At 40.6% G+C, this 11,983-nt stretch overlaps 1 protein-coding gene across 1 annotated transcript in view; it reads left to right on the forward strand.

Moving 5' to 3' along the window:
• The window catches only part of CACNA1C (calcium voltage-gated channel subunit alpha1 C), a 470,627-nt gene that overhangs the window by 324,474 nt on the left and 134,170 nt on the right, over positions 1 to 11,983 (forward strand). The window contains exon 9 of the mRNA XM_017726196.1: positions 2,813 to 2,985. Coding sequence (XP_017581685.1) covers positions 2,813 to 2,985 — 173 coding nt within the window. The remainder of the gene's footprint in view (positions 1 to 2,812; positions 2,986 to 11,983) is intronic.

An 11,983-nucleotide genomic window follows, 5' to 3' on the forward strand; every position in this document is an offset into this window, starting at 1 on the left:
AAAGGGAAAGATGATTTTTCTTCTGAAACAGCACATAATGCAGAGCTGGGTGTTTATGATCTTGACCCACTCTAACCTCACACAGAGAGAACATCTCTCCAGAATACTCTGCTCCTTGGTATTCCCATTGGCAGGCATTTCTACAGTTTTCTGGGAGAAGTAAAGCAAAGTGGAACAAACTGAACTCTGGTGAAAACAATGAGATTCACCCACCCTTATACTGATGCTTTTGGGTTCACTGAAAAGAGACAGATTGCTTACTAGTTCTGCAAGCCTTTGCTGACCTTGTCCTGCCATGACAGTGCAGTCTTTTTTGAGAAGACTACCTCCAGACTCAAGATGGTAGTTCCATCAAAAGCTTATTTGGTCCTTGGCCTGCTGGAGCTGCAAACAGTGACCATTCATTGCCAGCTGTGCTGGAGGCAGCAGGGATGTGTGCACCTGCACAACTCCCCTGGCCTCCAGCTCCTTTCCCATGGGATGGAAAACGACCACTGATAGTAATTCTTGATTGTGAACTACATTTGCCTGAGTACAGGCTACCATGCCACATGGGAGGTGGTTTGAATTGCAGTAGCAATTTCCTGAGCCACCTGTTCTCAATGGTTTAATGTTAGTAGAGCATAGAAATTGAGACAATTTAAATGAGTTGTCTTCTTTGGAGAGTCATCTGAGATGTGGAGTATGTGTGATGTACGAAGGAGAGAGACATGGAGTTGCAGGTCATTTACACGAAGCAATCACAGTATTTTCCATTGGGCTAGAAAACTCTAGGTTCAGCCCATTTCGAAATTGGACCCATTTGTTTTAGGTTCTAAAATAACACTTTACAAGCCAAAAATTGAAATATTGGAATTTCAACAGGCTTAATAATACATAGATTCATTCAACGATTATTTTTTTGAGAGTTAATTCATTAATTTGGATAGAGCACTGTAGCAGACCCAGGGGGAAGGTGTTACTGAAGCAGAAAATGTAACTACCATTGATGGATTTTTTCCTAACATTCTTTGTAAGGCTTTTATTATTATTGTTGGGGTTGTTTGTTTCTTTTACGTTGTAAATAGTAAAATATCACTCCCAGGATAAGAAAATTTCATTTTTCATTTTTTCATGCCTTGAAGCTGAGTTTGGGCCCAGAGATAACTGTAAGCTAACTTCAGGCCAGAGAAGCCAGTGGTTCACTTCCTCACTTCCACCTTCATTATCAAACTCCCATGGGAGAGGCTGAACCCTCAGCAACGTGACAGGGGTGCAGATCACACTGGCATACTTTGTCACATATTTTGGCTAGAAATTAAGGGATCATCCTGCTTTGATCCTGCTGCAGTGCTGGTTTCATGCACAGCTCATAATACTGAAAACCTGATCCAAAACCTGTGAAGTCCATGGAAGTCTTTCAGTGGATTTTGGACCAGACAGGAGGAAAGTACCTCATCATCACTGTTAGAAGCCCACCTCCATCTCAGTTACTTGGGTAGCAGCAACATGGCACTCACAAAATTAACATTTTGGCTAGGATTTTCATTATCCTAATATTAGGCGACCAAAATCATTGGTAGGTCTCCTATTTATTTTTGCAGGAGCAAACCTAAGACAGATATTAAGTGGAGCAGCATTTTTTAAGATCCATTCGTTGCTGACATTCTTCAGCAGCAGTAATGGGTAATGCACTGGGGAGAATGGCTTTACCTCTCTTTTCTAGAAGGAGTGGCCTGTATTATCTGCTCTGTGTGTCTTGTGTGGTGATCTGCTTCAGCAGATATAAGATTTAATGCTTAAGTACTCTTGGTCCAGCAATTTTCACAATCATTAAGCTTACTTTTTAAAATACAAGCGTTAAAACCTGGTTTAGAACCACATGAGTCTCTAAATAAGGGAGGTCAGCATTTCTTGAAAAAAATTATTGCTGTATAAGTGTCTCTGAAAGAGGAGAAGAAACAACACTGCAGCCAAAAAGAAGGCAAAGCCAAGCACCCAGGATCATAACTAAGCAACAGGAAATTCTTGTTCTTATGCCCTGTTTTACGTCTATATTCCTAACAATGCTCTTTCATAAAACTGTCATCAGATGTCTGTGACATTTCTAGCAGAATCTATTCCTTTATCTACCCATAATTTATCGTATTTGTCCACCCAATGAGAGATTTGAAAAACAGATTTCATGTCAGATAAGAGCCTTGAATGCTGAAAAGTCTTCAGTAAAACTTTGAGGTCTGAGTTTTTAACTGTATTTTCCAGTACTGTGGCTGAAATGGTCCATAATTGAATGTGTACAGAGTTGTGAGTACCATTAATTACACTTAAACTAGCCCAGTTTGGTTGTGATTACATATATAATCTTAAACACAGATTGAAATCTGGCTAAAAGAGCCACCATCTCACTCTCCAGATGCCAGATTATTGTCAAACAGTTCATCGTTAATCATTATTCATGTAGACATTTGGAGATAACCGTTGGAGAACACCAAGTGTTACAGAATGTTAGAAAATGTCTGGTATTGTACATAAAATTGTACATAAATGTTCCATGTGTGTTCTATTTGAATTGTCAATCAAATGTTGAGAATTAAAGTTTAAAAAAAGGTATTAATCGTTTCCTAAGTATTGATAGAAATGTGGACACTCCAGCTGTTTTACATGTGTGTGTGCAGCAAGGGTGCTTCGTACACATTTGTCTTGCAAAAAATAGAGACAGCTGGGTGTGCTACACAGACTGAGGAGACTTTCTAGTGGAAATCAATCTAACCCATTGTTTTTCCATCTCTTCCTTCTTTCCACCCATGTCCTGTCCCTCCCTCCCTCTTGCTAGGGAGTTTTCCAAAGAAAGAGAAAAGGCTAAGGCTCGAGGCGATTTCCAGAAGCTACGGGAAAAGCAACAGCTGGAGGAGGATTTGAAGGGATACTTAGACTGGATAACTCAAGCAGAAGATATTGATCCAGAAAATGAAGATGAAGGCATGGATGAGGAGAAGCCTCGAAACAGTAAGCAACTTTCTCCTCTCACTTTCTTTTTCTTTCTCCTTCTCTGTCTCCCTCTGTGCTTTTAGCAAAAAGCCTGTGCCCATCTGCTGTAGTGCTGAGGTGGCTTATAAGGAAGAACAAGTTCTTCCTGAGACATGCACTATGCTTATACATGGTTCCAATTTAATGCTTGTAGGAAGCCATGGGAAGCAGAAATACGTGTACAGTAATTGATATTCTGCACACCCTCAGTGTTTTGTCTGTGATACTGGCATAAGATCCTGATATTAAATAGATAAAAGGTCAATACTTGCTGTTAAAGTCCACTACTGAAAAGAGTTTTAAGATACAAGTGTGTCTGTTATTCATTTATTCAATTGTAGTTCAGTGTTGCAGGCTCTTTGCCCATGGTTGGTTCCTTTGAAAGCAAAGGTTTCTTAGGGAAAGCAGTGCTACAGTATGGGAGGAGGGCCAAATCAGCTCCGTTGTACATTAAGTGGGCCATCTGTAACTCCACTGAAATCAGTGGATTTGTGTTTGCTTTTGCCAGGCTGGATTAAGCTCTCAGACATTTCTTCTAAGGGTGTTATTTCTTGCTCTTCTTTTTTGGAGTTGACAAGATGTTTGTACAAAGTGGAAATTCACCAACGATCTCTTATCAGAAATCCTGAAGAAGGAGGGGCTTGAAGAAAGCCGTGCTTCCCAACATTTCATTACCTTTCTTGAATCTTCTTCCACCTTCTCTTTTCCCAACACAGGCTGTGTAACACTTTAGAAACACTTAGCAGTTATATTGCTGTTTCTGCACTTGAGAAATGTCAGACTTGGAACCTTTACACAGTCAATGGACACTGGCTCTACTCTTGGCTTTCACCATAGGAATGAGCTTTTTCTTCATTTGATTTTGGAAGACATGAAATGTGTCCCTAGATGTCACCCTTCTTGCCAAAAGATCAAAACCTATGGGATGATCCCGCCAGAAACATATATTCCTGTAATAGGAAGATTGGACATGGGAAACTTGTGCCTTTCTTTCTTCAGCAAGATTTTTAACAGATGTTCATGATGTTTAAGATATTCATAAGCACTATTGCTACCAAAAAAATGAAGTTCTTTTAGAAAAAAAGAAAGGAAAAAAGTTGGGTCATTAATATCAGGTTTTACCCATGATATTTAGGTATCTGGACTTGAAGGAGTGACTGTGGTGACTCGCTCAGACTTTTCCCAAATCAGGTTATTTTGATTTTTATGCTGGTGTTTTCATAGGTCATATAGTTTACTTTCACAAATTGCCCTCAGTAGCCATTCAGAAATGAATTTATAAATCACGGCCAAAATTTCCTGCTCTGTGGCATACGATACATGAATAAATCAGATGAGGATTCATTGCATGTGCTGTTGAGTGTGGTCAATCCATGTTTGAGCTAGCAAGCTCCTTTTATGGGTGGTGATATCAAGAACTGAAAGGTAACGTATCTCCAGCTTGCTTTCAGTTCTTCCTGTTCAATTTGATAAGGTGAGTTTTGTAAGACATGGTTTATCAAAATTAGTCCTCTCACATCTGAGTCAGAAAAAACTGAGAAGTACAGACCCTTTCCTCAATGGTTTCAGCTTAAGATTACACCACAGAAAAGGTACTGTGATAAGTGACAGGGCAGGGCAGTTTGTTTAGGGTGAAGTTTATTTTTGGTGTGTTATCTCCTGCATTGAATGCTTTGGCATTCATGCCAGCAGTCAATCACCAGCAGGGTCAAACTGAAGGAGAAAGATGGTATTCATTCTCTCCCAAAAGCCATCTACAAAATAAACTCCAAAGGAAGGATTCCAAAGGAATCCTTTTGGCTTGAGTGTTCTCAAGACATTTGAATCCCACCTACTACCAGACCAAGCTTACATCACCAAGACCCCAATGTCTTCCTTGTTTTCTTGTATTTGGCTCAGTTGCCTCAAATGCACCTTCAGTGTCTTTTGTTCAAGTGCTCTTCAAAGCTCATCACTTCATTTCTAGTACAGCATCCTGAACTCCACAGCTGAGTGCAACTGTCCTTTCCAGCACACTTTGCTCAGTGACTAATTAATGTTGACTTTTAAGGTATCAGCCCTGAGAGCTTCAGATGACAATTATCTGAACTGCACAGGGCAGTCCAGACCTCCTTAAGCTGCTGTGTTAGCTCAGTAAACTTCAGGTGTGGCCTTTGCCTCAGTTGTGTTGTATTGATGCTCAGGGGACACATGCTTCTGCCTGACCTCTGACAGTGATTCACAGAGATATTTTAAAGAAGTCACGTCAGTTTTTGCTTCTTTGGTTTTCCCTTGGAGGTTGTTTGGAGGTTTGGGGTTTTTTTTAATAAAGAGTATCAGAATAGTTCAGAAGTTCAAATAAAATATACTTATTAATCTAGAGACTCAGCTAATGTAAGTTCTGAGACTCAGCAGTTTACACCATCTGGACTCTGACCCAGGTAGTCTACCTAAACAGAATCATCCCAAACACAGAGAACATATGTTTCCAGTCTCTTCTCTGTCCTTGGCAGCTACAGAGACAGGTTTTGCTGTCTTTTAACTTTGTAGAGAGTGCTGCCCTCTTGTCAGCATGGGAACTGCTTCCTGTAAAACAAAGGACACAAAGTGGAAGGGAAGAGAAACTCGCTTGCATCCCCTTTCGGTTTAACTGCCTGTGACAGTCCTTAGGGCATCATCAGTCATGATCTGCATATGCTGCTGCTTTCCTGAGGCTGTCAAACCTTGCCCAAAGTGTCACTGGGTGTTTTCAGCCCTTAATGAAGTTATCAAGTCCAAGGATACAACAGAGAGGACCTTAGTGAAGGAAACGGTGAAAAAGAAAGATGAACGGAGCCAGAGCTGGACAAGCTGTGCAGCCTTTAGCTTTTCTTTCCATAGCACATCACCAGTCATCTCTCACATAGATTGAGAGATGTTCACAGAGCAGGCTGAGGTAATTCCCTGTGTTTTGAGGAAGTACCAAGTTTAAAGCAGTTTTTCCACGTTGTTTACAAACATGGTTTTGCCGTTGTGACAGATGTGAGGTGGGAAATGTGAAAGGATTCTGGGGGCTGTTTGTGTTGATGGTTTTGTTCTGTGCTCTTTCACTGACGTGCCTTCCACATGGGAAGAAAGCATTAATTTGACAGAGGGGAGAAACACGTCATGTCACAGAACAGCTACTGAATTCAAAATTACATGATAGCAAAGAAAACCGTCCCTCCTGTTGCCACAGTTACTGGGAATTTGCCCGTTTATTTTCCCTTCCTGAGAGTGGTCTGGAATGCATCTGTAGCTGTGGGCAGAAGCAGGAAACCTCAATCCAACCCAGATTCTCCTCCTATTGAAATTAATTGGCAAAACTCCCACGGAGTGCAGTGGGGTCACAAATAATCTGTGAATGGGCAGAGCGAAGTAATTTGATGTTTCTGAGTGCTCAGATTTTTTCCTCCCTCTGTTTCCTTCTATTTCAGTTCTATTTGGTGCTACCATGTGCAGTGAGAGCGTGACCTCACTACTGTCAACAGAGTCCCTAAAAGTAAAAAAGCCCACTGCTTTTTAAAGGCATTCCATGATTCAAGACAATTAATTCTTCTGGTTAACTCATATCCAACATAGGACTGTAAAATCAAGAACTGATTTGCAAGTAGCCTACCCTACTAAAATTTAAAGTCTAATCATTCTGCAAGGCCCTATTATAATGGAACTGATGGCTGTAGATAATGACGTTTTCGTGTAACACAGCAGATAAAAAACCAGTACAAATCAATGTGTTCCCTATCAAAATCATATCATATTTCAGATGGTACGTTAAATAATGAAAGGTATGTGTCTGCATATGCAGATTTGTGCCTCAGTTTAAGTAGGAATAGTGCACAATTGAAGACAAAAAGTGCAGAAATACAGACAGGTTCCAAAATATATATAAAAAATTAGGCAGTTTAAAAAGAAATAGTCTTCAATCTTCACCTTCAGAGCATTTCTGCAGTGCCTTAGTGACCTTTGGAAATTTTCATTAACATCTGAGTTCACTGCCTCTAAGGAATCAATGACAACCTAACTTTTTGGTGCACTACAGGTTTTGTCTCTCTCTTTAGACTACCGTCACTTGTGAACACCACCATAACTAAGAAGTAGACTGCATTTAATCACAGGTTTATGAGACTGTTCCCTAGAAAAAAATGCTTTTGAGACAAGGAAGAAGTTTTCAGGAGCAAAAGCAAAATTTTAGAAGAAATTGGTACCTCTTGGACCATTAGAGCTTTTGGAAAATCTGTGTCTTTCATGGAAATACTTTGTGCTTCTGCACCATCAGGCCATAAACAAGAACAGGAGAGATGGTAGTTTAAAAAGGAGAAGGGAAGAGTTTTAGAACTCTAGGAGCAGAAGCCTCAGTAATTTCAACCCAAACAGGGTTTTATTTCCAAGAGCTCCTACAGTAGTTTGACTCTATTATGTAACAGGGATAAAAGCATGACCACCTGCCTCTAAAAGTCCAGGCATTTATCTATCCAATTCCTATTGACTTGACTGCCTTTTTCACAGTCAATTTATGTACCTCAAGGAGACTGCGTTGATTTCAGTGAGGTTATGTACGAAATACCCGCCACTGCCTTGAATGAAAGCTGTCACTACATCCTGTGCAGCCCTTTGGGACAGATAGGGATGTGCAGCTGTTGGATGGAGAGAGCTTTGTGTGCAGATCTAATCATGATACCAAGATAAAAGAACAGCAACTTCAACTCGTACATTTGTTCAATTTGTACATTTTGTAATTCCATAAGTCAGCCTGCTCAGTGGCCTCCAAATCATGTGCTTAGTGTACAGACAAGCAAGTGGCTTATTACTTTCAGCCTGAAATAAAATATCATGGTGCTGTGGGATAATGTCTAAGGTAGGAAGGATTTTCAAAGACTTCATTGCAGGCTAAAATTTCAGGGTGGCCTAAAAAACTCTTGGTCCATCTTCGGCAGTGAAATCTAACAGGCAAGTGCACAGCTGGGGAATTAACATGGAAGATGCAGAGGGGAAAATGAGAGAGTGGATATTTCCAAGATATCTATTTTACATCCAGTCTTGACCCTCACTGCCTGGAAACCCCTGTCTTCTTACTGTGTGAGCAAAAGGATGCTGTTCTGAGTTAATTTCTGTTTAGCAGAGCATACTTTAACTTGTCTGTTGACAGCAAGTTAGTTCATCCTGTATTATTCTAGTGTCAGCCACAGAATCTGTCCAAGTGTATTTCACATACACATGGAAGGACATGGACAACCACCCCTCGACAGGCAGGTACATAAATTGTCAAAAAGCAATTAAAACAAAAAAAAAACACAGGGGGCTTGCATGGAATTTAAGATCATCTAAACAAAAGCTCTAAGAGGCACAGGCTGGAAAATGAAATCTTTATCAATTTAATTCCTCCAGTGCCAGTTGGTGGCTTGAGAAATGCATCATAGAACCTGGTTGCATTTTGCTTTCCATGTTTAAATACAAGGAAATCAATGCTGGTGCCGTAAAATGATTTATTGTCTGTCAACACTTCATCCAAAGAGAAAGAAAACACCATCTCTTCTACTTTTATCGTTGTCCACTGATGTGGAAAATAATCATCTGGTAACCAAGAAGAGCTTAGCTGCAGTGCCAACAATTTGTAGGCATTTCACAAGGGTGCCTGATAGGTACTTCACAAGGAGTTTAGTAACTGGGATAGATTTATTCTCCTTCGCCTGGAGACAGAGGGACAAAAGAAGTGCTTTTTGGTGTTCACTGTGCCACCAGCTTCTTCTAGGGGAAAAAAAATCCATGTACTGCTGTGCAGAGGTTCCAACACATGGTTTGCTTGGACAGGAGTGGCAGCAGCTCCCAGCTGTGTGCTGTGCCCAGTAGAAAAACAGTCCCAGTGGCATTTTCCTACCTTGTCATCTTTTGAAGCAGCTCATACACTGCTCTTAATATAAATACTGGAGTTTGAGGACAGCTAATAAAAGGCCTTTGTAAATGATAAGTCAGCTTTGTTTCTGTTGTGTGGTTCTTCGCAGAGAAGCTCAGGTTGCGAAATGCAGCATGGGTTTGTGCTACAGATGTCGAGCTCCAGCCTATAATTAGGATGCTGCCTAGAAAAAGCTTCTAGGACATTAGTTCTCACATTAGGCTGAATCACTCCTACAGTCCTTAGGCAAAAATTGTACTGAAATTCCTGGGGATTTTGCCTGGGTAAGGACTTGGGCCCCAATCTGTTTCATCCAAGGTCAATAACAAAATGTGCAAATGTCAGCAGTTGAAAAGGTTGCCCAACGTGAGGTCTTGGAGCACAGAGGCTTCTCAGTGCTCACACATGACTTCACTATTGTGTAACTGGCATCCACCAAAGGGAGAGCATGAGGTATTTGGGGTCTGAAATCACTTACAGCACAGAGTAGTCCACTGTGTACTGTTTGCCCAGTGCATAATTTCCCTGGCTAAAATGTTGTTGTATCTGGCATGAATTTGACCCACTGTCATTAGAAGCATGTAGCTTCCATAACAATACTGAAATAAATGTGTGATCAGATCCAGGTAAACTCTGATATCCTAGAAAGGAAAAGCTACATATATCAGAAAAAAATAAGAGCATTTGTGAGGCTTTGTAGTGACCCTGCAGGTAGCTGTGGTAGCAGAGTACACAGGGCAATGACATTCAGTAATGTAGGTAAAAGTAAAGCTACCATTAACAAGCATCATTTCCATTGTATAATTTCTATGCAGCTGAAGAAACAAAAAAAAAAGATCATTTAGGGTGATTCTTCTTCCACCTTTACCCCACGTTCCATCAACGTCGACAAAAATATGATGTCAACATTTGACTTTTTCCTATTGAAATAAAATCAAAACAGAGAGTAGATTTTCTTCCTGACTCTCTTCACATGTTCTTTTGCTTCCTCTTCATGTTCACATGTTCTTCTGCTTTTTTTTATTGTGAGTGAAAAAGCAAGGAAGCAGTAGGTCCTTATCCTCGATTGTTTTGCGTTTCTCCCTTTCAAAGAGGAGGAAATACTTAAGAAAAAAGTTAGTCTTTTCAAAAAAGTGAAATTTAAAACTGTGGGGTTTAAATTGTGCTTTAAAATGCTTCAGCTACAACATTGATTCTTGAAATATGTATGCAGGGTAATATTTGGAGAGGGGTGAAATCTTGTTCTGGACTCTTTTGTCCAATAAAAAAAAAAAAGGCACAGGAAGGCTAAATGATGTTCTCAGGATCACCCATCCCCCAGTGGCACGGGCTCTCACACCATTCTCTACCCTCTAGAGCGGAAAGAGCAGAATTTTCACCCTGGATTGCATCACATAATGCATTTCCAGGTTTGATCAGGGTAGTTTTGAACTATTTTCCTTCTCTGGCAATTCACAGTAATCGTGTTAATCATGTTAAGAAATACAGTTTTCTTTTTCCCCTGAATGTCTGGATGGTTCACTCCATGTAAGTTAATCAAAAGGTCTGGTTTTCTGGTTTTTGTTAGTAATCTAATTTAATAACCCAGCCTTTAGCAAAAAGCAGCTTTTAGGTTCATTGTCCCATAGATTTCACAACTGCCCAGTTTTTCTTTCTTTCTGTCTCAAAGGAAGCTTTGATCATAAAACAAAAAGCAAGCAACCATTTGAAAACCTTCTGCCCCTTCCTTCTCTGCTGAGAAGTTACTGCCAGGGTGGGTAAATCCCATCTAACAAAACAAGATGTTAAAGCAGTTTAGCTCAAGCCTGCATCTTCTATCAGAGCACAGTATGGAGAAAATGATGTTTCCTTTGTTTGAACAGAGAGCAAAAGAAGAAGAAGCTGCTGGTATTCAGGACAAAGCTGTGGCCAATGTAACAACCTGTAATTCAGCAGTAATTTGTTCCAACAGAGCATCAAACAGAAGGCCTGATAGAATTTGGTGGAGAAGGAAGAATGTTTCCAGGAATCAGGGAAATTCCCCCATTTGGGGAAGGCAGGCTATACTCAGGCATGTGCCTGACTCCATCAGCCAGCTTCTGGAGTGAGTGCTGGTGGGCAGTGACAGCTCTGAGATAATTAGCTGACTCTAAGAGGGTCACTGTGATGAGCACCAAATCTCTGTGCCACTTCTGCATGGGAGAATGGGTGCCAGAGTGGAGACCAAACTCCAAAACTGTGCTAATTTTTGCCCACAGGCTCATTTTTTTTCTTCTTGCTCCATTGCGGGCATCAGAGGTTACAGCAATTAGTAAAGCTTCCAGGTTACTGTAGTTTACATCTGGGGAAAAAAAACTCTTCCTATAAGATCCTCTCTGACTGAAAGAGTTTTGTGGTGGTCTACACGTGCTCTTGCTCTCTTGCAGGTGAGCATTTGGCTTGTGTTGTTCAACTCACAGGTCCTTCCAGTTCCTCCCTTCCCTGGCTCTTGTATCCTGAAGCACAAACAGCTTTATACTGAGCACTGCTGGAGCAGTGGTGTGTGGCCAGCTACAGCATATAGAGACTGACATTAATGTTGATAGGGAATTAAGTGTATCTCCTATAAAAGCTATTTCCCAAGCAAAGACTGACTGGTGGGATGACACCTCTGTTTTTCCTGCTGGAACAGAGACTTGTGTTGATGTAGGAATTCTCTTACAGTACTCGTTTGTTACACAGAAATATCTTTGAAGGTAAGGCTTTAGAGGGAATCCATTGTTTATATAGCTGGGGAAGACACCTTTGTGCAAATAAATTAATCTCTATCTGCCCTGTTGGCAAGTGTTTCTTGAAGCTGTCAAGATTAATCCACTGACAGTGGTTCTGCTTCTCAAGAGAGGACATTAGTCAGTGAGAAAGCTGCCTTTGCCATACCTTCTAATGAATTGCTTTACTTCCCGTGGTTAGAGAGGCATAGAAAGCATTTGGTACCAGGATCTCCACAGAAAATTTTTGGAAGAAATGCCATAAACCCCTAAGCTGAGTATTCATAGAGGAAGACCATATTTTATATTATTTTTTAAGCAGATGTCTAAAGCATGCTCTTAAATCTTTGTAAGGACACTT

The sequence above is a fragment of the Corvus brachyrhynchos genome, unplaced genomic scaffold (genome assembly GCF_000691975.1).
Source record: "Corvus brachyrhynchos isolate BGI_N302 unplaced genomic scaffold, ASM69197v1 scaffold191, whole genome shotgun sequence".
In the NCBI taxonomy this organism is placed as follows: domain Eukaryota; kingdom Metazoa; phylum Chordata; class Aves; order Passeriformes; family Corvidae; genus Corvus; species Corvus brachyrhynchos.